The 21,691-nt window shown below is 44.2% G+C and overlaps 1 protein-coding gene across 2 annotated transcripts in view; it reads left to right on the plus strand.

The window, feature by feature from the left end:
• Positions 1-21,691, plus strand: part of MARCHF8 (membrane associated ring-CH-type finger 8) — a 134,771-nt gene that overhangs the window by 82,345 nt on the left and 30,735 nt on the right. For both annotated transcript variants that reach the window (XM_065408347.1, XM_065408348.1), the window contains exon 2: positions 17,920-17,970. In XM_065408347.1, coding sequence (XP_065264419.1) covers positions 17,920-17,970 — 51 coding nt within the window. The remainder of the gene's footprint in view (positions 1-17,919; positions 17,971-21,691) is intronic.

Raw genomic sequence — 21,691 nt, forward strand, 5'->3', positions numbered from 1 at the left:
GGAAGCAACGCTGGGGCTGCTGCGTGAGCAAACAGACATGCTCCGGCGTCTGGTGGAGCTTCAGGAGCGGCTGCTGGAGAACAGAGTGCCGCTACAGCCCCTGTATAACCCCCCTACCTCCTCACCATGTTCCATAGCCTCCTCACCCAGACGTTTAAGAACACGGGGGGGGGGGAGGCTCCGTACACCCTCCCATTCCACCCCAGTGGACAGCCCAAGCAAAAGGCTGCCATTTTCTTAACCTTTTTTTACTGGGCTTTTCCTTCCCGCTGATCCTCCTCCCAAACCCCACTCAGGTTCTCTCCCTCTTTTTATAATCAATTAATAAAGAATAAATGATTTTTAAACAATGGTGACTTTATTTCCTTTGAAAGCAAGCTGGGGGAAGGGGGAGGGTGGGTTCCTTACAGAGAATGAGTCAATAAAGGGGGCGGGTTTTCAGGAAGGATAAACAAACATAAATTTCACACTGTAGCCTGGCCAGTCATGAAACTGGTTTTCAAAGCTTCCCTAATGCGCAGCGCTTCATCGTGTGCTCTTCTAATCGCCCTGGTGTCTGGCTGTGAGTAATCAGCAGCCAGGCGATTTGCCTCAGCCTCCCACCCTGCCATAAAGGTCTCCCCCTTGCTCTCACAGAGATTGTGAAGCACACAGCAAGCAGTAATAACAATGGGGATATTGGTTTGGCTGAGGTCTGAGCGAGTCAATAAGGATCGCCAGCGACCTTTTAAACGGCCAAATGCACATTCTACCACCATTCTGCACTTGCTCAGCCTGTAGTTGAACAACTCCTGACTCCTGTCCAGGCTGCCTGTGTATGGCTTCATGAGCCATGGCATTAAGGGGTAGGCTGGGTCCCCAAGAATAACAATTGGCATTTCAACATCCCCCACGGTTATTTTCTGGTCCGGAAAGTAAGTCCCTTGCTGCAGCCGTTTAAACAGATTGGTGTTCCTGAAGACGCGAGCGTCATGAACCCTTCCCGGCCAGCCCACATGGATGTTGGTGAAACGTCCCTTGTGATCCACAAGTGCTTGCAGCACCATTGAGAAGTACCCCTTGCGGTTTATGTACTGGGTACCCTGGTGCTCCGGTGCCAAGATAGGAATATGGGTTCCATCTATTGCCCCACCACAGTTAGGGAATCCCATTGCAGCAAAGCCATCCACTATGACCTGCACATTTCCCAGAGTCACTACCTTTCGTAGCAGCACCTCCGTGATTGCTTTGGCTACTTGCATCACAGCAGCCCCCATAGTAGATTTGCCCACTCCAAATTGATTCCCGACTGACCGGTAGCTGTCTGGCGTTGCAAGCTTCCACAGGGCTATCGCCACTCGCTTCTCAACTGTGAGGGCTGCTCTCATCTTGGTATTCTGGCGCTTCAGGGCAGGGGAAAGCAAGTCACAAAGTTCCATGAAAGTGCCCTTACGCATGCGAAAGTTTCTCAGCCACTGGGAATCGTCCCACACCTGCAACACTATGCGGTCCCACCAGTCTGTGCTTGTTTCCCGGGCCCAGAATCGGCGTTCCAAGCCTATAACCTGGCCCATTAACATCATAATCTCCAAAGCACCGGGGCCCGCGGTCTCAGAGAATTCTGTGTCCGTGTCCATGTCCTCATCACGCTGGTCGCTGCGCTGCAATCGCCGCCTCCTCCTCCTCGCCTCTTTTTTCTGGTCCTGTGTAAGCATAAACTCCACGAGAAAGCGTGAGGTGTTTATAATGTTCAAGACTGCGTTCTGGAGCACAACGGGATCCATGCTTGATGCAGAATGGAGTCTGCAGAGTTCACTCAGGAAAAAAGGCGCGAAATGGTTGTCTGCCGTTGCTTTCAGGGAGGGAGGGGGAGGCTGTACCCAGAACTACCTGCGACAATGTTTTTTGCCCCATCATGCACTGGGGTCTCAACCCAGAATTCCAAGGGGGGTGGAGACTGCGGGAACTATGGGATAGCTATGTAAAAGCTACCCACAATGCAACGCTCTGGAAATCGATGCTACTATGGTAGCTTGGACGCACACCACCGAATTAATGGTGCATAGTGTGGCCGAATACATTCGAATTTATAAAATCGGTTTCCTAAATTCGAATTATATAAATTCGGATTAATCCTGTAGTGTAGACATACCCTTAGTGTGAGTAAGTGCAACTCCATTGGCTTCCATGTGCCTTTGTGTCAATATTACGCTGCTGTCCATTCCAGTATGTGAGTTTCTTTAAAATGTTCCCTTGGTCTCCCTTGTGAGCATTTATACCATAAGTGTTATGGTTTCCACATGCAAGAACAAAGCATATATTTCTCAGTCTAGCTGACTGTTAGGATATGTGTTCTTTCTCTGTTTATTCATTTTCCTTTATAGGATGAGATTTTCAAAAATGCTTACTAAAACGCTCATTGACTTCAGTGGGAGCAGTTAGACCAATGCTGAGTGCTTTGGAAACCATGCCCATAAAGTTTCAATAAGAGACAGTACATGTTACTCACTTTGTAATAGCCCATTTGAATTACCCACACCCTGCAGACAGGCAGGGAGGCTCCATACACTGAGGGTATGTCTCCACTGCAATAAAAGACCTGTGGCATGGCCGAAGCTGGCCCGGGTCAGCTGACTAGGGCCATGTCTACACTTACAAGCTCACAGCGGCATAGCTGTAAGCTCTCATGTAGCCGCATTATGCTGAAGGGAGAGAGCTCTCCTGTCTACATCATAAAACCAGCTCAATGAGCAGCAGTAGCTATGTCAGCGGGAGAGCGTCTTATACCGGCAAAACTTATATCGCTCAGAGCGGTGGTTTTTTTTCACGCTCTTGAGCGACAAAAGTTTTTCCAACATAAATGCTAGTGTAGACTTGGCTTTTGGCTCAAAGGACTCAGGCTGCAGGGCTATTAAATTGCAATGTAAACGTTCAGGCTCGGGCTGGAGCCGAGGGTCTCAGAGCCTGGGCTACAGCCTAAGCCCGAATGTCTACACTGCAGTTTTATAGCCCCGGAGCCTGAGCCCTGCGAGTCTGAGTCTGCTAACCAGAGCTCTGAGACTCAGTGCCGTGGGTTTTTTATTGCAATGTAGATGTACCCATAGGAGTGCAGTACACCGAAAACATTAACTCTTCTACATGTACATAGCTACATACCTCTTTCATATCTCCTCTCTAAACTAGACAGGCTGTCTCTTCAGCCTCGCTCCATGTAGAAGTCTGCCCTTGTTGCTAATCAGTCTCCTCATCTGTCTCTGAACCTACCTCTCTTTTTTCTGTATTTTTTTTTTTAAAGAGAGAGGGTGAAATCCTGTCCCCAGTGAAATAAATATCAAAACTCTCACTGGGGCCATGATTTTACGCTGAGTGACCAGAGCTGAACACAGCGTTCCTGTTGAGGCTGTCCATTGGTTTTCAGTATTAATCTCCACCCCGGGCCTTATCCATACTAGCATTTTGTTTGCTTTATTGACTGCCATTCCATTTTGAGCAGAGGATTTCACTGAAACACCTGATCACTTTTAATTAAGGGCTACTGCCAAACAGAGACAAAACTCCAAAATGGCACTCCTGAGGCTGATGGGCCCCAGTGTTTTACTTACTGTGCCTTACTGGAAGTGTTTTGCTTTGCTCTATATTACTATACTCTTTGAGAATTTATTGATCTTAGTATCATGTCTGCAATGTAGTTTAAATTAAAATGACTTTCTTGGGAAACAACACTACAAAAACAAAGCTGGTGTCCTGGAGGCGGGGTAGTGCAGAGGTTGTGTGGATGTATATTCACATAGCATTTGCCTTCCCTGTGGTGCCTGTCTGCTCCTTTCTTGGGAATAGGAAACATATCAAAATTTACACCAAACTCATCTCCTGAGGGCTTACCCTGGCAAGATCCTTGTAAATGCCACTATAGCATCTCCCCACAAGGAAAGATAAGATACAGTGGGGAAGGCGGGAACATGATGTACATTCATGCTAGTGACAAACTTCAATTAGCAGGCACCCTTTTTATTGAGACAGGATGCTACTAACTAAATCAAAGCTGGATGCTGAGTTCCTACCCTAGTGCTGATCCAGCTCCCACTGAAGTCAGTGGGAATCTTTTGGTTGACTTCATTGGAAACTGAATCTGGCTATTAGTGAGCAACATTCAAGAGGTAAAAAATGGAAGATTTCTAGAACTCTGGTTTTGTCATTCCCCTTGACAACTGTAGTATAAATAACACACAAAAAGCCAGACAGTGGGATATATTTATCAGCACACTTTCAGCCAAAGAGTTAGGAGCATCGTAACTCACCACAATTTCACCTCACATGAGTAATAGGCTCCACACATCTCTCCTGAGTGAGCAGCAATTCCATGTCTCTGCTCTCCATTGTACAATGTAACACTTCTCAGCCAGTCTTTCATACAAACTGTATCCTAAAACTCTTTGCAGAATAACTGGGGTAAAATTCAAAGGCATGATCGTGAGGGTGTTCAGCACCAGCAATTCCTGTGGGAGATCTCAGGAATTACAGGTTCTCTGTCCCTTCCAAGGATCGCACCCGAAGTGTGGGTATAAAGCCCATACCTAAATCTTTGTAAACTGGGAGAGGGGGAAGACGCTTATGAGCACATGTTAAATCCTTAGTGGTAACACGGACTTTTGCCATTTTATCCCATATCAGATGATCAAGTTAATAAATATATTAATATCAGTGGGAAGTGATGCATGAGGAAGCACTGTTTTACACACAGAACAATCACTGGATGGAACTAACTGTCCATCAGGCTGATTTATTAAAGCAGGAGCAGCGATGGGGGTTGAGAATCAGGCCCCAGGCGCCTAGGGAAAGAAAATCACATTTAAAAGAGGAATAACTCTAATGGCCAGAACTGACTATTATGATGATCTAGAGCCCAACCTCCTGCATAACACAAGCCACTTGCTCCCAGCAGCCCGCATTCTAATAGACCACGCCATAACACTGGCTGCAATAGTTCTACTTTCTGCCCAACCAAAGAGGAACCTGACACCATGTGTGCATAGTGCTGCGTTTGCTGCTAGCTTAGTGCTGTTGTGCAAGATACTTTATCAGCGGGTAGGACAACCAGCACTGTACAACTACCAGGGCAGTTCCTTTCATTTATTTCTCTTTTTAAAACACCTTTAAATTGCAGTGCTTCCTGTGTTTTTTAGAAAGTTAATTTGTTTGGGGAAATATTCGTTTGACACCTGAATTTCCTGTATTATTAATTAGCCTGGAATTCAGAGTGATTCTATTAAGATTCCTCACTTCACTGCTCATGTTTTCTTGCTATTAACAATTTTATTTCTCAGTAGGTTCTTGTTACAGTTTAATTACATTACCCTTTAAAACAGAGAATTTACATTTTCTCTTAAATTAGTTTCCTTTCCCCCAAGAACAGTGTTTTACTGGGTTTGGTTTATTTTTTTTTAAATTTAATGTGGGTCTTTTGATATTTTTAAACATTAGTTCCCTTTGTTAACTCACTGATTTTTTCAAACTGTTGAGCTAGAAACATGTTAAACATGTGCTTAAAAACACTTCTGAACATTACAAGCTAGATTTTCAGAGACCTCAATCCAGCCTTTCTCTGTGTACAAGACAGAATCTTTGGGCCCAGTTTATCCTGGCATACACATTGTATAGTAATTGACACCACCAGTATAAAGTGGGTGTAGAATGCTGCCAGATCAGAATAGGAGCACTTTGCACATATTTTGTCCTGGTGTAGTTCATTGTTGACCTGCAGAATGACTGTCTCCATAATATGTAGAGCAGATGTTCTCAAACTGTGGTCCATGGATCATTGGCGGTCTCCTGCGTGCTTGCTGGTGGTCTTTGTAGAACTGGCTGGTCACATAGTGCTGACCCTTCCTTCTTGTTTCCATTTGCTTTATCATATTTTTAGTGGTGTTTGATGTCTTAAATATTTCCCAATGTCAGTTGTGCATGTAAGCAATATAGCTGCAGCAGGGATGTCGTCAGTATGTGGGCCAGATGCAATCACACATGAGAGAGAAAGTAGTCTATTAGATGCTGTCTATTAAGATGTGAAAAAGTATGAGAATCCTTGATCTATGATAGAAAAGATCTGTTAGAGCATACAGTCCATCCCACTGCCAAGCATTGTTCTCTATTATTTTTCTTGTAGTTTGCCCAGTCTGTTTTAAAATGTCCCAACCAAATGGGCTTCCACTGCTTCTCTTGTGAGGTTATTCCACAATTTAGCAGTTTAACAGTAAATTGGTGGTCTGTATGCACATATCCCACTCACGTTTAACTTATACACCAATTGTGCCCACATGTTCCATCCTTTACAGAGACAGGTGGTAGCATACAAAATAGTCCACCCGCCAGAGACTGCATGTGCAATATTAGGCACATGCAGGGAGAGGCCATGTTTTGAAAGTTTGGCCTGGCTACAAACTACGTACATCTGCTGGCAGCTTGAGGAATTTTAAATTGCTGGTTTCCTAGAGGGTTTTTAAAACTGTGAAAGTTTAAAATAGTTGATTGCATCGCTTAGTGGCTTGCTTTGGCATGTTGACATGTGTAGTGTACCATGAGAATTACAATGGTTACATTAAATGTAATTACTTTCCAAAAGGTAGAATGTGTCAGTCCTTTCAAGCTTGTATAATTACTGACTTCTGCTGCACTGTATCTCTCTTGCCTGTGTTAAATACATGAAGTTGTGAGTGGCAGTGCTGTACCAAACACCCAGGTAAGCTTAATGCATATTGATTCTGTCGGAATAAAGGAGTATATTTTTTTATCATCTCCTTTGTAGTTCATACTTTTTGTTCCCTGAGGGGAGGATTCATTTTCTGTGTGGCATCATGAAGAAGTGCTCCCAGTTTAGGCAGGCTGTCTGGCAGAAGAGAGATAAGAAGAGCATCTATAGAACTTCTTGCACATCCAAAGTCTTTGCAGTTTAGTTTCTTTGTATAAACTAGCCACATACATGTGCCCACATTAAAATTTAAAATGAATGTAGTGATGGTGAAATGTAACAGACTGACAATCCTGGAAACTGTTTGCAGTGTTGTTGTAGCCGTGTTGGAAACTGAAGTTTTGATTTATCCCTAGAATAGGCAGCATCAGTGCAGCGTGCGGGAAGCTTATGCCTAGTTCTGAGCTGAACAGTCAGGAAAGGGGGCAAAGATCAGAGGCTCGCCATTTCTCAGAGGGAGCTGGGGCATGCAAGTTACCCAGCTTCATCTGAAATTCCTGCGCACCATCTGGCAGTAAAGTAGAGCAGCACAAACTAAAGGGAAACTATAGTTTTGGGAAGGTGAGGGGGATGCAGATCAAAGCTGTGGTGAATAGAGGCCTATTGTAGTCAGCATTGTCACAGCTTGGCCCAATCCCCCCTTGGTCTGACACCAGTTGTTTGTGAGTGAACCCAGTTGGGTCTGGACAGAGCTGGGTCACTGTTCCTAACTCTATTTGACACCATGCAAGGCACTAAATTTAGCCATATGGAGTGGAATCCATGTTCCTAACTCTGGGTCTCTAAGGCACACACAGGTACCAGCCTTCTTTGGGATGTGGGGCTCTGCAGCCTGGCCACCTGACACCCCAAAACCAGTGCCTCTGCCCTCACAAGCACCCAGTGGTTTATGTGTGTTCCCTCAGATTCCCACTTCATTGTGGGTGCTTTGAGCATCTTGATTAACCCCTTCATGGATGCCATGGCAGGCAAGCAAGGAACCCAGGCTTAGTAAAGGGATTTCTTAACTACAGACACTGTTACTCTCAAGAAAGCACTAGATGTTACAGATCTTTGTAAAATAACAGTCCTGAGATTCCCCTCCCCCATCTGATCTCACTTGTTCTGTGAGTCCAAGAGCTGATCAGCATTTTAGGCTAGGTAGAGTCCATCATGCTTGTCTCTTTCCAGCCCCATCGTCTGGTATGTGGCAGTGGAGACGCCGTCTCCTTAAATCCATTTTATGACCCTGTTTGCCTTGTACCCCAGCTGGAAAATTCCAACCCCATTGATGTGAGTCGCACATGGGAAAAAAGGTAGTGCCCCTGAGGAGGGTCAGTGCTTGAGAGTCAGTCAAAGATGATGACCCTTGATAGCTCTCTTCTTGATGGTCTTCTCTGAGGTGTCCCACACCCCTCTCTGGCAGGGCAGTGTCTGGAATTGACTGACCGTGTCCAGGTTAAGTTGGCTTTTCAACACCAAACACAAAATGGAAGACAGGGTCCAAAAATGGAGGTCACAAAACAAAATGGAGTTCACAGTTTGATACAGACATATCCCACTCTGTCAGAAACATAGCACCCCCAGCTAGCAATTTGAGGCAGAGGAAGACAGCCCCCTCCCAGTAATCTCTGGAGGGGGTGAGGAGTTTAGGCCTACAACCATTCCTGTATGCTATTCCTGGTCTCTCCCCCTGCTGGAATGATTGGAGGTTATTACAGGCTGAAGTCTGTGATGTCACAATCATCAAGGCAACTTAAAAAAAAAAAAAAAAAAGGTACAAAGTAGGCCATCTTCTGGTATAGCAGCTCTTGGTAATAATATATTAGCCAGCTTGGCTTGTGACCCAGCTACTATGCTCTTTAGTCCCATTAGAGCTTTCTGATGATGCTGTGACTACAAAAGCAAGACTATGACCAATAGACATGATGCGAAGTGCTATTTTCTGCTGAAGTAATAAAATGTTGAATTCTATCAAGTCACAACATCCTAGTTCAGGCAATGCTGGGAATCCTTTCTCTTAATTGGAGAATTTATTGGCTTTGACAAAATGATGAAAATAATGCACACATCTCTTTTCCCCCAACACCAGTTAAATCAGATAATTAGATGCATGTGCATGTATTGTCTTGTTTTCTGCTGTTCAGCTATAAGATTGTAATGTGAGATTTAAATAAATGCCGGGAAATACTTGATGTGAAACATAATCACAGTTGCAAAATTCGTAACAATAGAGGGTTTTTTTTGTAAGTAAGGTACATTTCTGGAATACTTGTGATCTAATGGATTGATCACAGGACTTGGTATGAGGAGAACTGAGTTCTGCTCTGCTCCTGACTTGTACAAACTGCCTGACCTTGGGTGGTCACTTAACTACCCAGTGCCTTGGTTTCTTCATTTACAAAATGGGGTTGATGTTACTAGGGTAACCTACTTTGTAAAACACACTGAGATCTAAGGATGAAAACTGCTGCACAAATGGGATATATTATTTATTTATTTGGATGCTTTTGGAAAATCTTTCTTTAAAAAAAAAGAAAAGAAAACATTTAGGTAGAGGACTCTCTCCAAACTCTGTCTGTGCAGGCTGTCAGATGAAATGTCAATGCTTAAGTTGCCATTATAAAAAGGAACCCAAATACACATAACTATATTAACATGACATTATGATTTCGGATGTAAAACCCCAGTTAGGCACTTCTGTGTCAAGGCTGTTCCAGAACTAGTTATCTCAGCCCTTTTGGGTGTAGGCATTAGTAAGGCAATATATGGAAGTGATTGCTTTTAACAAATAATTGCCTTGTGGGAATCTTTTAAAGTGTAACTTTGACACTGGGGCACTGCTGTAAAGAGAACATTGAAATGAAGCAGTTGCCTTTGAGTATAATCTTGAGTTATTCCCCTACTCTGTTACTAATTAATTATTATTCAGAGCATTTCTTCCATGCAGGCCCTGTTGTTTTCTTCTGGTTGATCCTGCACTGAGGAGCCTACTCCATTTTCATCCAAATCATGTGATGGAAGGAACTGTGATGTCACAAGTTCAGGAGTATGACACTAACAGACTACATATTACTGTTAGTTGTCTATTGAGATCTGACAGTGTTCTCACATGAAGAAAGACACCACATTAGATTCTCCCCAGCAGGCCTGGAGCTAGCTGTTGACAGGCCAAAACTAGATGGAGTTGCCCAGAGAGGCCGAGGACTACTGGCCAGGAGATGTACTGATTCAGTACTTGTTCTGGGCAGCCGGGATGGGAGGGTTGCTATGGAGTTCCAGCTAAATCTTAAAGTTGTTCTCTCCAAGTAGAATTGATGGGGGTGGCAGTGGCAGGACTTCCACCTTCCCTCTTGCCAGGTGAGTTCCCCTCCCCCATCCCAGCAAAGGAGGGTAAAAATCACACCCATGCATGTGAATCTGACCCGCAGTTCAATCCCCATGTGGTATAGGATCTGAGTGAAAAGAGGAGATGGGTTGGTACAAAAGAAAATAGTTATTTAAAAATTACATACACGTAATACCTAAAGGAAGGTCACCATGAGCAAGTGAATGTGGCATTCTCCCAATACTTTGTGCTTTTGCCTTGCTTTGGACCTGCTTCTGTAGGGAAAGTCCTGCGGCATGGAGCAGCGATGAATCTGGGTTAATTTTAAGGCCCAGATCCTATCTTAGCGCCCAAGTCTGCAGATTTCCAGTGACTTAACCTGGAGGGTCACTCAAGTGCAAAGACAAATGGTTATGTGCTCAGGCCCCTCTTGTGTTGACGCATAAAGCAAGGGAGAAGGGGCAGGAAGTCTTTCCTTCCTCCTCCTTGCGCACTGAATGGGGAGCAGCCAGACTCTTGGTGCTTGTGCTCTCTGAATCCCATTCTCCTCTCACTTACTGATTTCACACAAGTGTGACTTCCTGATTCATGCCAGTGTAACTCTGAGGAGAATCAGGCCCGCTGAGAACAAGCACTAGGGCAGGAGTGGCCAACCTGTGGCTCCGGAGCCCACATGCGGCTCTTCAGAAGTGAATATGCGGCTCCTTGTATAGGCATCGACTCCGGGGCTGGAGCTATAGGTGCCAACTTTCCAATGTGCCAGGGGGTGCTCACTCCCCCCACTCCACCACTCCCTGCCCCCACCCCTGAGCCTGCAGTGCCTGCGCTCCTGTCCCTCCCTCCCAGAGCCTCCTGCATGCCACAAAACAGCTGATCAGGAGGTGTGGAGAGGGAGGGGGAGGCACTGATCCACAGGGCTGCCGGTTGCGGGGAGAGCTCATGGGAGGCTGCTTACGTATTACTGTGGCTCTTTGGCAATGTACATTGGTAAATTCTGGCTCCTTCTCAGGCTCAGGTTGGCCACCCCTGCACTAGGGAGTCAGTGCAATGTGGAAAGCTCTGCAGCTCCTTGTTATGCAGTATAGCAGTGGCTGCTGCTATTGAGTATGTTGTCACCCAGCAGCCCCCTGCAATTATCCCTCCTCCATGGCTGGAATGGGCCTGATTATTATAATATTAACTTGTGTTACTATAGCACAGGGGTAGGCAACCTATGGCACGGGTGCCAAAGGTGGCACACAAGCTGATTTTCAGTGGCACTCACACTGCCCGGGTCCTGGCCACCAGTCTGGGGTGCTCTGCATTTTAAATTTAATTTTAAATGAAGCTTCTTAAACATTTAAAAAACCTTATTTACTTTACATACAACAATAGTTTAGTTATATATTATAGACTTATAGAAAGAGACCTTCTAAAAACGTTAAAATGTATTACTGGCATGTGAACCCTTAAATTAGAGTGAATAAATGAAGACTCGGCACACCACTTCTGAAAGGTTGCCGACCCCTGCTATAGCATCTAAAGACCCCAGCCGGGATCAGGTTGTCCTAGGTTGTATCATTGTCCTAGGCAATGTATAAACAGTGAGAGACACATCCAGCTCGAGAGCGCTGACACAGTAAATAGACAAGACAGACGAAGGGCAGGAGGGGAAACAGGGACAGAGAGCAGGTTAGTAGCTCAGCCAAGAATAGACCCCAGGACTCCTGATTCCCCATCCAGAGCCTTAACCAGGGAACCATGCTGTCTTCCATGGGCCTGATTCTCTTTTCACTCACACCCATGTAAATCTGGAGTAACTCCACAGAAGTTAATGGAGTTACACAATCCTAGTACCACTGTGAGAGCAGAATCAAGCCTGTTGCTTCTATTAGCTGGTGTCCCATCATGGCGGGCACTGGTATTACCATAAAATGACTCTTGAGTGTTTTGTTTTGTTTTTTGAGGGGTTTGAGTGGTGATGCTTGCTTCTCCATAAATATGGATTACTTTTCTGAATTATTATCATGCTGTGCTTCATCTTTGTACCCATTAGAGGCTTGTTGAGGTGAGCCTCAACCTGTGGAACTCCTTGGCAAAGGATGTTGTGAAGGCCAAGACTATAGCAGGGTTAAAAAAAGAACTAGATAAGTTCATGGAGGATAGGTCCATCAATGGCTATTAGCCAGGATGGGCAGGGATGGTGTCCCTAGCCTCTGTTTGCCAGAAGCTGGGAATGGGTGACAGGGGATGGATCACTTGATGATTACCTGTTCTGTTCATTCCCTCTGGGGCACCTAGCATTGGCTGCTATCGGAAAACAGGATACTGGGCTAGATGGATCTTTGGTCTGACCCCAGTATGGCTGTTCTTATGAGCCATGAGGTTTGGGTTTTTGTTGTTGTTGTTGTTTTTTTAGCACTTGTTCCACGTAAATGGCTCTGAAGAAGCATCTAGACCTGAAAAAAGAATGTGGGTAAGCTGCAAAGCTTGTCTCTCTCCCGAACAGAAGTTGGTCCAATAAAATATACTACCTCACTCACCTTGTCCTGTTGCTTTAGTCTGCTCAGCTGCTGATGCTGTGCTAAGGAAATGGTCAAATTTGGAAAGAGGACAGTGTGGCATGTTGGCTTTGTGTATATCAGTAAGCAAGAGTTGCCCCCCTAGTGACTGACTTACTTTTGCCATCAGTGGCAGGAGATCTTCTGGCTCCAGCATTCAAGGCTGGGGTTTTGGGAGCTGAGGAACCAGAGTTCTAGTTCTGATTTTCTGTGTGTGTGTGTGTACACATTCCATGGATTCGTTACAGTAGGGAAACTGAAAAATACTGTGACACCCTTATTTTGACAGTGAGCTTGTGAGGCAAGCAAATGGGAAGAAAGACACCAAGTCTGTGATTCATGGAGTGAAATGAGCAAAAGTATCCAACAGGGAGGCAGATCAGGGAGGCGGTAGGAAGGAAGAGCAGACAGCAGCAAGGAAGCTAGTCGGTGAGGTGGAGGTGGGCGGGAAGGCTGCTGCAATGGTAGGTAATAGTAGGGAAGCAGGTCTCTAAATCAGGGAAGGGGATGGGGAAAGTGAATGTGAGGACATCCTGAGAGAAGCAAGCCAGGGCAATGGTGGCTGCACTCTCTGTGCACACTAATTCCTCTGTCTCGGTCCTCCAGAGCCAATCTCCGGTGGAGATCTCAGAGGAGCAGCTGGCTTTGGCTGCAGAGAGGCTTCCACTAAGTACTGCTGCATTTGCTGTTGTTAAACTATCTGGATTTTTAAGTGTGCCTGCCCAGTGGCTTTCATATAGTGGGATGCATTTCAAAAGGCAGGATTCTGTTATCCCACATGGAAGGGCTGACCTGGGCCAGAAACAAACTGCATGCTCCTTAGTGGGTTATACAGTGAACAATCTGCAGATGCTGTATTTGCCTGACCTAATGCTCTTCCTGCATTAAAGATGTAATCACCAGACTGGAGCATGTCTTGCTGCATGAGGAAAGGGCTCTGAAAAAGTCACTCTAACACCTTTTTCCTACATGATAATGTTAACTGGATATCATCTTAGTCTTCTCACTGGTGACAGTTTTAATTTGTGAACAACCCAAATGATTCAAAGATGAATGTACAATCAGAGGACGTCTTTGTTCGGAACAGAGCGATCCTTTATTATTTTCATTCCCTTGTAACTCATTATTATCTGCTTAACATTTATTTTCCGCTCTCAGCTACAGTGGTTGCCATTTAAAGTCAGCCCTCACCAACAGCTATTTCTGTGGTATCACAGCTATTTCCCATTTTAATGATGGAGAAACACAGCAGTTCTTTCGTATACCACCGTGTGGTAAACACCGGCTCTCTAATGGCGACTGCTGTGCTTTTCCTTAATGATTAGATTGTTATCATTTTATTTGGCAAAGAAAACCAACAGCACAGCTAATGTTATGAACTCTCTTATTTAGAGGCGTTTCTGTTGCTGTTTAATGATCAAAATCTTTTCAGCACTTTTGATAAAAGGAGGAGAGAATGCTAGAGTTTCTTCTCACCGAGCCGTTACTTGAACATTCACGATTCTGCTAAGCTCCATGTGGTGAAGTGCAAGTTGTTCTTCGTGAAACGAGCTCTAACACACTGAGATGGTTTAAAGATCTCTGTGTACGTAAACTGACATGTGCAGCAGTTGCATCAAAAGTCTCTCTATGATTCAGTGTGCTTATCTCAAGACAGCCTAGCATTACAATGATCTTCCAACTAAAGCAGGTGTGTGCTAAGGAGCTAACATTGGAGGTGTAGGTGCATGTGTGGTGACTATGTAGTGGAGAGGAGTACACTAGAAATACCATAAATGAATATTTTTGCGGAGGAGGGGTGATGTTACATGAAGAAGATAAATATTCCCATTCAGTATTTCATAAGGAATTATTCACCCAAGAGGGTTTTATGGATTTTTTTTTTAATTACAGGATGATCCTTTTAAAATAACAGTACTAATTGTACTGGCTAGTCTGAGTGGTTGAAGCCCTTTATAGGTATGTTCTCTAACAATACATCAATAAAGATAATGTGAGCAGCCCTGTCTCAGCTGCTCAGAGCATCCAGCAGATAAAATCACAATCCCAGGAATTCAGCAGCAGTTTTAATTTCTTTGGTGTGGGTTAGAGCAGATTTTTCTCTGCATCATTTATCACATTGTGCACATATGGTCCCTGTGCTTCATCCCATTCATTCTTATTAAATTTCAACTCGTCCTTTTCAACACACCTGAAGAAGAGCTCTGTGTAGCTCAGAAACTTGTCTCTCTCACCAACAGAAGCTGGTCCAATAAAAGATAGTACCTGACCCACCTTGTCTCTCTTTTTAACACAGACATGCCTGTGTATTCAGTAATGATTCCTAACTTGGAACCTGCTGAAGGTAAAGAATGGCATTTGGGGGAGGGTTGGGGAGCACAGAGTTAGCATGAAGAAGCTTTGATCATTTCATTTTGTCTCTAAGGCGTTTGAAATCCCAGCCCTAGTTTTTAGGCTGTCAGTGGCGTGGAGTTATGTATTACATGCCCCAGGCAGACGCTCCCTCTCAATCTCTCTCCCTAACCCACATTATCTTCCTTTACTTCACCTCCCACCCCATCGCTAGAGAGGGAAGTGAGTGTAACCCCACAGGTTATGTAGTTCTCCCCATGCTCACAGGCCTGTGCCATTTTCTCTTCACCAGAGCTTGTGAGCGTGCCCCCCAACCTTGCAGCCTCGTTCTTCCTTCCTCTGCCATCTCTACTGTTAGCGAACTTTCTCTGTTGCTGTAGTCACGTTTCCGTTTGATGTGGTGATGAGATTTGATACCCAGCCACATAATGCAGTGCTTTCTTGCAGTAGCACAATCCAAGACTAACTTCTCAAACGCCCCCGGTGTCTGTCTTCTCTCATTGGCTGCTTGTTCCTCTTCCTGTTCCAGAGTTTCCAAGAATACTAATTTGCATGTAATAAAAATACTTCTCCAACTCTAAAGCCAGATTCAACCAGCACATACAATTCCCATTGAAGTCAATGGTGATTTAGGCCCAGTTACTCCAGTGCTGAATTTGGCCCCTGCTGATTTTAAATTTGACCGTCAGTTGCCTTGTACAAGATCTCAGTGGCTCACTGATTGGCACTTCATTGAAAGAATGTTTATTGCCATGCAAAAGAAATAGCTCCTCCTTCCTGGTTTTCTAACTGCTACATGGAGTAACATGCAGATCTTGGGGAGCTGAATACTGTGCTCTGTATATGCAAGCGCTATGGTAACCAAGCAGCTGCCTCTTCCTGCTCACTGCTCCCCTCAACTCCTCCCCTGCCAAACAGGCATGTCTCACTGACTATGGAGAGCATGGAAGAGGAGTCAGTTGCTGTCTCCCTGGCACATTGTACCAGCTGGATGGAAGGAGGGCAGAAACAGCTGCTGATATTTAAAAGCAGCTCAGCCCTTGCTCATGAAATCTTGTTGCCTGCTTCTCCTTCCCATCTCCCAGCACAGAACTTTTTACCAGCACTAGGCTTGTGCTCATGAAACAAGCCTCCTGGAGCATGATAGTGTTAAAGTGTGGGGTTAATGCAGGCCTGTAATCCGCACCTGCTGAAGGACTAACCTGACTTTACACTGGCTTGACGTGGAATTAGTCATTAATTGTCACCTTAATTGTAGCCAATCACAGCCAGCACCCACCATAACATGCATGTAGATTTCATGTCTAAGCTGATCGATGAGTACTGAAATTGGCCTGATTTATGTATTTATATATTTAGTTTTACCCTTTCGCTTGGGTACAGTATTTAATCTCCCAGCTGCCTCAATGGCCAGCATCAGTACTGTTCGGTGTCGTGTTTCCTGTCAGAGTCCCTTTTGTAGGATATAAATGTGTCTCTTTGGGAGTGAAAAGCCACATAGGGAAAGTGAAGCAGTTTGGTCCCTAAGGTGTCAAACGGAAGGGCATGGTTTTGGCAACTCTCACACAGGACAAGTTGTTATGGAAATGGCTGATAAATGTGCCATATATTTGAGGGCTAGTCTCAAACCAAAACACCAGATCTGACCACCCCCAAAGCTTGAGGAAGTTGGATCTTGATTTGCATCTAAACCTTGTGGATTGTCCTTATGTCTGGTATTTTTCTAAAAGAAAAATGTCCCTCTTGGATTCCATCCAGAACAAGCAAGCAACTTCCTTGCCAAATTAGCAGCTTTCGCAGTTTCTCAGCATTGGAACAGACATGCCCGATCACACTCACGACTAAATCACATTACATGTAGAAAGTGGAATGGATGGGTGGAACCCAGAGGTGCTCAGCTAACAATGGTGATGAGCACAATATAAATACCTAATTGTCAGATTGGCAGGTGAGGGAGGTAAAGAGGCTGCATAATGTATTCCCTGCTGGATATAACTGTATGGATACTTGTGGAAACAAATACAGCACCTGATTAATTTCAGTTACATGACTGAACAGAATCAGCAGATCTTCTGCAACTCCAGCTGTCATGGTGTTTCCAGCTCTGTACAGCTCGAAAGCTTGTCTCTCTCACCAACAGTAGTTGGTCCAATAAAAGATATTACCTCATCCCCCTTGTCTCTCTAATATCCTGGGACCAGCATGGCTACAACAACACTACATACATATAGTGTTTCCAGTGTGATAATGCTCAGTGTTCCTCAAGAAAAGGCAGTTCTGTGCTATTTTGTACAGATGCTCCCCGAGTTACGTAAACCCAGTGTACGCAAATCCGAGCTTACGGAAAAAGTTCCGTTAGATAGAAATAGGAGGGTTTTGGGTTTTTTGTTGGTGTGTGTGTGTGTGTGTGTGTGTGTGTGTGTGTGTGTGTGTGTGTGTGTGTGTAATGGTTGGAGATGCGTAACTCGAATTTTGCGTAAGTCGGAAACGTAAGGCATTCCAGAACGGAACGCTTGCGTAAGTCAGGGAGCATCTTTATTATGAAATGACATGGACATGATTTATTTAGCAATGTTTTGTGACATAACTGGGAATCTTTTCCTGAGTAAGGACTGTAGGATTTCTCCTGCATTGGTTATAATTTCTCAGCGGATAAGAGGGGTGGGAGTTCATTTCCAAAATAACTGCAGTACAGATAAATGGCTTTGCAATATTGACTCAGAACATGAGGGCACTATCTTAATATTCCCCAGTTCATGCAAGTCTTGTCTAGTTGAGTTCGGTGTGGTAATATAGACATTATAGAGATGAAAGGGCCCAATCATACTTCCACAGGAGTTTGTGGCAAAACTCAGATTGACTCTAGTAGGAGCAAAATACTATAAATATCTTCTGCTCTGGTATTTCATCTGTTTATTTGACTGTTAATATCTGGTTTAACACCTCCATCCATCAGCTCTCTGTCACTCCAATGATCCTTTTCTGTTCTCTTTCAGAATGAGAAGGCTTTGGGGCATTCCGTGAGCCGTTCCAGTAACATCTCAAAGGTACGGTATGCAATGGATTACTGTCTTCAGTAAATTTGAATTTGTGTGGTTTTGTTTTTTCAGACATGTAGGATATACATTCTGTAGTGATCAATAGAAAGTGCATTTATAATGATGGCTAATTATAATGGAAGAAGGCACTCTGTCTAAAAATTAGAATTGTGGATAATCTGTTCCTGTGACATACCAAGTGTACAATCTAGACTAGTAAGTAGCTGTGTCAGCCCTGCCCTCTAACCTGGGGTGCCCTTAACACTCCTTTGCTGTTGTTGCCTCCACTCCTGGACTGCTCACAAACAGCCTCCAGCACGTAAGTCACTCCCAGCTATGGCTATGTGCACTTGCAGCCTGCCAGTAACACCCAAATTTTTACCAGCCTGAATTATACTACAGGGTGACTCCCACATACTCCCAGTCCCAGATTTTCTCCAGAAATGTACATCTTGTACTGCCCAGCTCTCTCCTGGACAATACAAGCTCATATAAAGTCCATCATTTTATTAATAGAAATGATATGCACAAATTTTATTGCCTCAAATGAAGTTTCCCAAACACTTCAATTCAAACAGGCTGGATTATATAAAACAATAAACAAGTTTATTAACTACAAGGAGATAGATTTTAAGTGAATACAAGTAATGCGATAGAAAAGTTAGAAATGGTTACAAGAAAAATAGAAATAAAATGCAACTAGTGCCTGACTTAACAAGCTACGTTAAATTCAAAGCCATGTTTTTCTCACCACATGTTCTCAACAATCTTACTGGCTGCACTTCTTAGGCCAGAATGCCTTCTTCTGTGTAGTGGCTGCTTCCTTTGTTCCTTCTGGTGCAGTGAATCAATGGACAGTGAGAGAGAGGAGGAAGTGGGGGGGGGGCATTGGGGTGTCTGCCCCTTCTTTTTATAGTCCAGTCCTCCATTTGAGAAGCATCTCCAGCTGGGAGCATGGCGCCAGGCAGACTGTGTGGACAGGAACCCCTGCTGTTTCTTTGCTAAAATGTAGATGTTCCGGCCGTGCCCCTTTTCCTGCCAATGAATAGCCACTTAGCAGGTAGTGGCCCATTGACCTTGTTTACACCTGGCTGAGGTGTCAGCTTGTCCTTTGTCTCGGAGGAACTGGTTTGGCCACTCCACAGACTTGGAATGTGTTTTAGTGAAACCATACAGTGGAATCTTATAAGTTTACATACAATGTTGCTACACATATTTTATTAGAACTTTAATGACCAGCAAATGATGAGTTTTCAAATGATACCTCACAAGGCATTCCTTGTACAAAGATTACCACAATAGCGTTCAAGGGCTGGATACAGGGTTATGCCTGTCACAGTTCCTAATAATGGAATAGTGTTTAGGAAACTCATGCATGAAATACTTCTGAAAGTCATTTCCCTTTAGCCTTTTCAGAATATGCAATCTCAGCTCAAAGGGCTGGATTGTGGGTAAAGCCACAGACGGCATGAGCGGCTGTGCTGACTCAGACAGAATTTCTCCTGGGATGGACAGGCTCCAGTCCTTCCCGCACTGGAGTAGCTGATACCAGTGGTAGTGATAGGTTGGATGGAGGAGTCCTGCCATTCAAGCAGTGCTAGGACCATGTCTGTGATTGGCCCTTACACAAGTGGAGTTGGGGGGCAGTTCCCTGCAATGTTTTCTTCCTCCTGTTCTACTGTTCAGGGGCAGTCTCAGTGGAGACCTTTGGTATATCTGATGTGGCTGAGTCAGAAGGCTCGGGTAGGTGGCCGTTTAATATTTGAGTGCTTTGCCCTCTGCAGATGACACACGGGAGATGATCCCTTCCCCACAGAGTTTACAGTCTAAGGAGTAGATTGTCACTTTGCAATCTGCCCTGAATAAGGGGTGAAATGTAATTGTACCACCCGAGGAACAGACCAAGGCGGGAGCAATGACTCTGAGAGGCTTTATCAGTAGCAGGTTACAGTCCCCTCCCACCATGCTGGCTCAGCTCTGCAAGTCAATGAACTGAGGCCGGGGGATTGGAGTCAAGGCTCTGCTCATTCCCTGGCCCTGCCCACCCACTCCCCGCCCAGAGGAAGTTTGTTGTCAACGAACCACGGTATTTGTTCCCTGGATCAATGTCTACAGTTACGCTAACACATGTATGCTTGTTACAAGGGACTCAGCTCAGTTAGCAGCAGGACTTTCCACTGCCCCATAGGCTAGACAAAGGCTTAAGGCAAAGTATCCCGACATTTATAGGCTGAGGCAAACAACTGAAATATACAGCTTACACACCACCTTATGTATTTTTTGACATCTGTTTGTTACCTCCCTTTGTTCCTGATATCTTGCTCAAAACATCCCTATTAATCATTCTGTCAAACCATCTTATCTTGCACTAGATTGGGATGTATCTGTACTAACCTTGAAATATCAGAGGGGTAGCCGTGTTAGTCTGAATCTGTAAAAAGCAACAGAGGGTCCTGTGGCACCTTTAAGACTAACAGAAGTATTGGGAGCATAAGCTTTCGTGAGGAAGAACCTCACTTCTTCAGATGCAAGTAATGCACTTGCATCTGAAGAAGTGAGGTTCTTACTCACGAAAGCTTATGCTCCCAATACTTCTGTTAGTCTTAAAGGTGCCACAGGACCCTCTGTTGCTTTTAACCTTGAAATGTACAGTAGAACCTCAGAGTTACAAACACCTCGGGAATGGAGGTTGTTTGTATCTCTGAACAAAACATTATGGTTTTTCTTTCAAAAGTTTACAGCTGAATATTGACTTAATAGAGCTTTGAAGCTACTATGCAGAAGAAAAATGCTGCTTTTAACCATCTTAATTTAAATGAAACAAGCACAGAAACATTTTCCTTATCTTGTCAATTTTTTTTTAAACTTTCCCCTTATTTTTTTGAAGTAGTTTACGTTTAACACAGTACTGTACTGTATTTGCCCTTTTTTTTTTTTTTTCCCCCTCTGCTGCTCCCTGAATGCATACTGCCGGTTCCAAATGAAGAGTGTGGTTGACTGGTCAGTTCATAACTCTGGTGTCCATAACTCTGAGATTTTACTGTATTTACATAACTATCTAATACCTAAAACGCTAGCAACAACTCTACCAAATCATAAACTTATAAACATCTACTTTGATACTTGGCCTAACTTTAATTCATGGCCTCTGGTTCAGGCCTCAGATTCAGGCCTCAGATCTTGTACCTAGTGCTCCCGGCTCTCTCTGCCACATTCCCCTGCGTTTTGTCTTTTTTGGGGGGAGGATGTTTACCCATCATCCTGGAAAAACATAGTGCATGGATTGAATATGACCCAGTGATCATATACACTGTTTCTTGGCTGTTTTGCTTTGCCCATCCATACATTCATGCCCCAGATGTCTAATGGTCTGCATGGTCCCTTGTACGACCTGTAGACAGTTTTCTTTTTCCAAATATTCTTAGTTCCATATGCTGGGCCTGGGAGTGTTAGGTTTGGGACTTCATTTGAGGGATATAGTTTTAAATTCATTTTTAAAAACTGGGATAGGCACTATTACAATATAGTCTATAGTTTTATGTACATAAGGAGTAAAACAGGAATTTGCAATAGTGACATCACAATTGAGGCCTTTGTATATACATTTTTATAATTAGTTATTACACGGTACTCTACATCCATGTTATAGTTTGCCCTTACTGCTGGTTGCCACCATCTAGGAAGTTTCTCTCTCTTCCATTGGATTGGCCTGAATTATTGTGGCCACGCA

Source organism: Emys orbicularis, chromosome 7 (genome assembly GCF_028017835.1).
Source record: "Emys orbicularis isolate rEmyOrb1 chromosome 7, rEmyOrb1.hap1, whole genome shotgun sequence".
Lineage (NCBI taxonomy): Eukaryota > Metazoa > Chordata > Testudines > Emydidae > Emys > Emys orbicularis.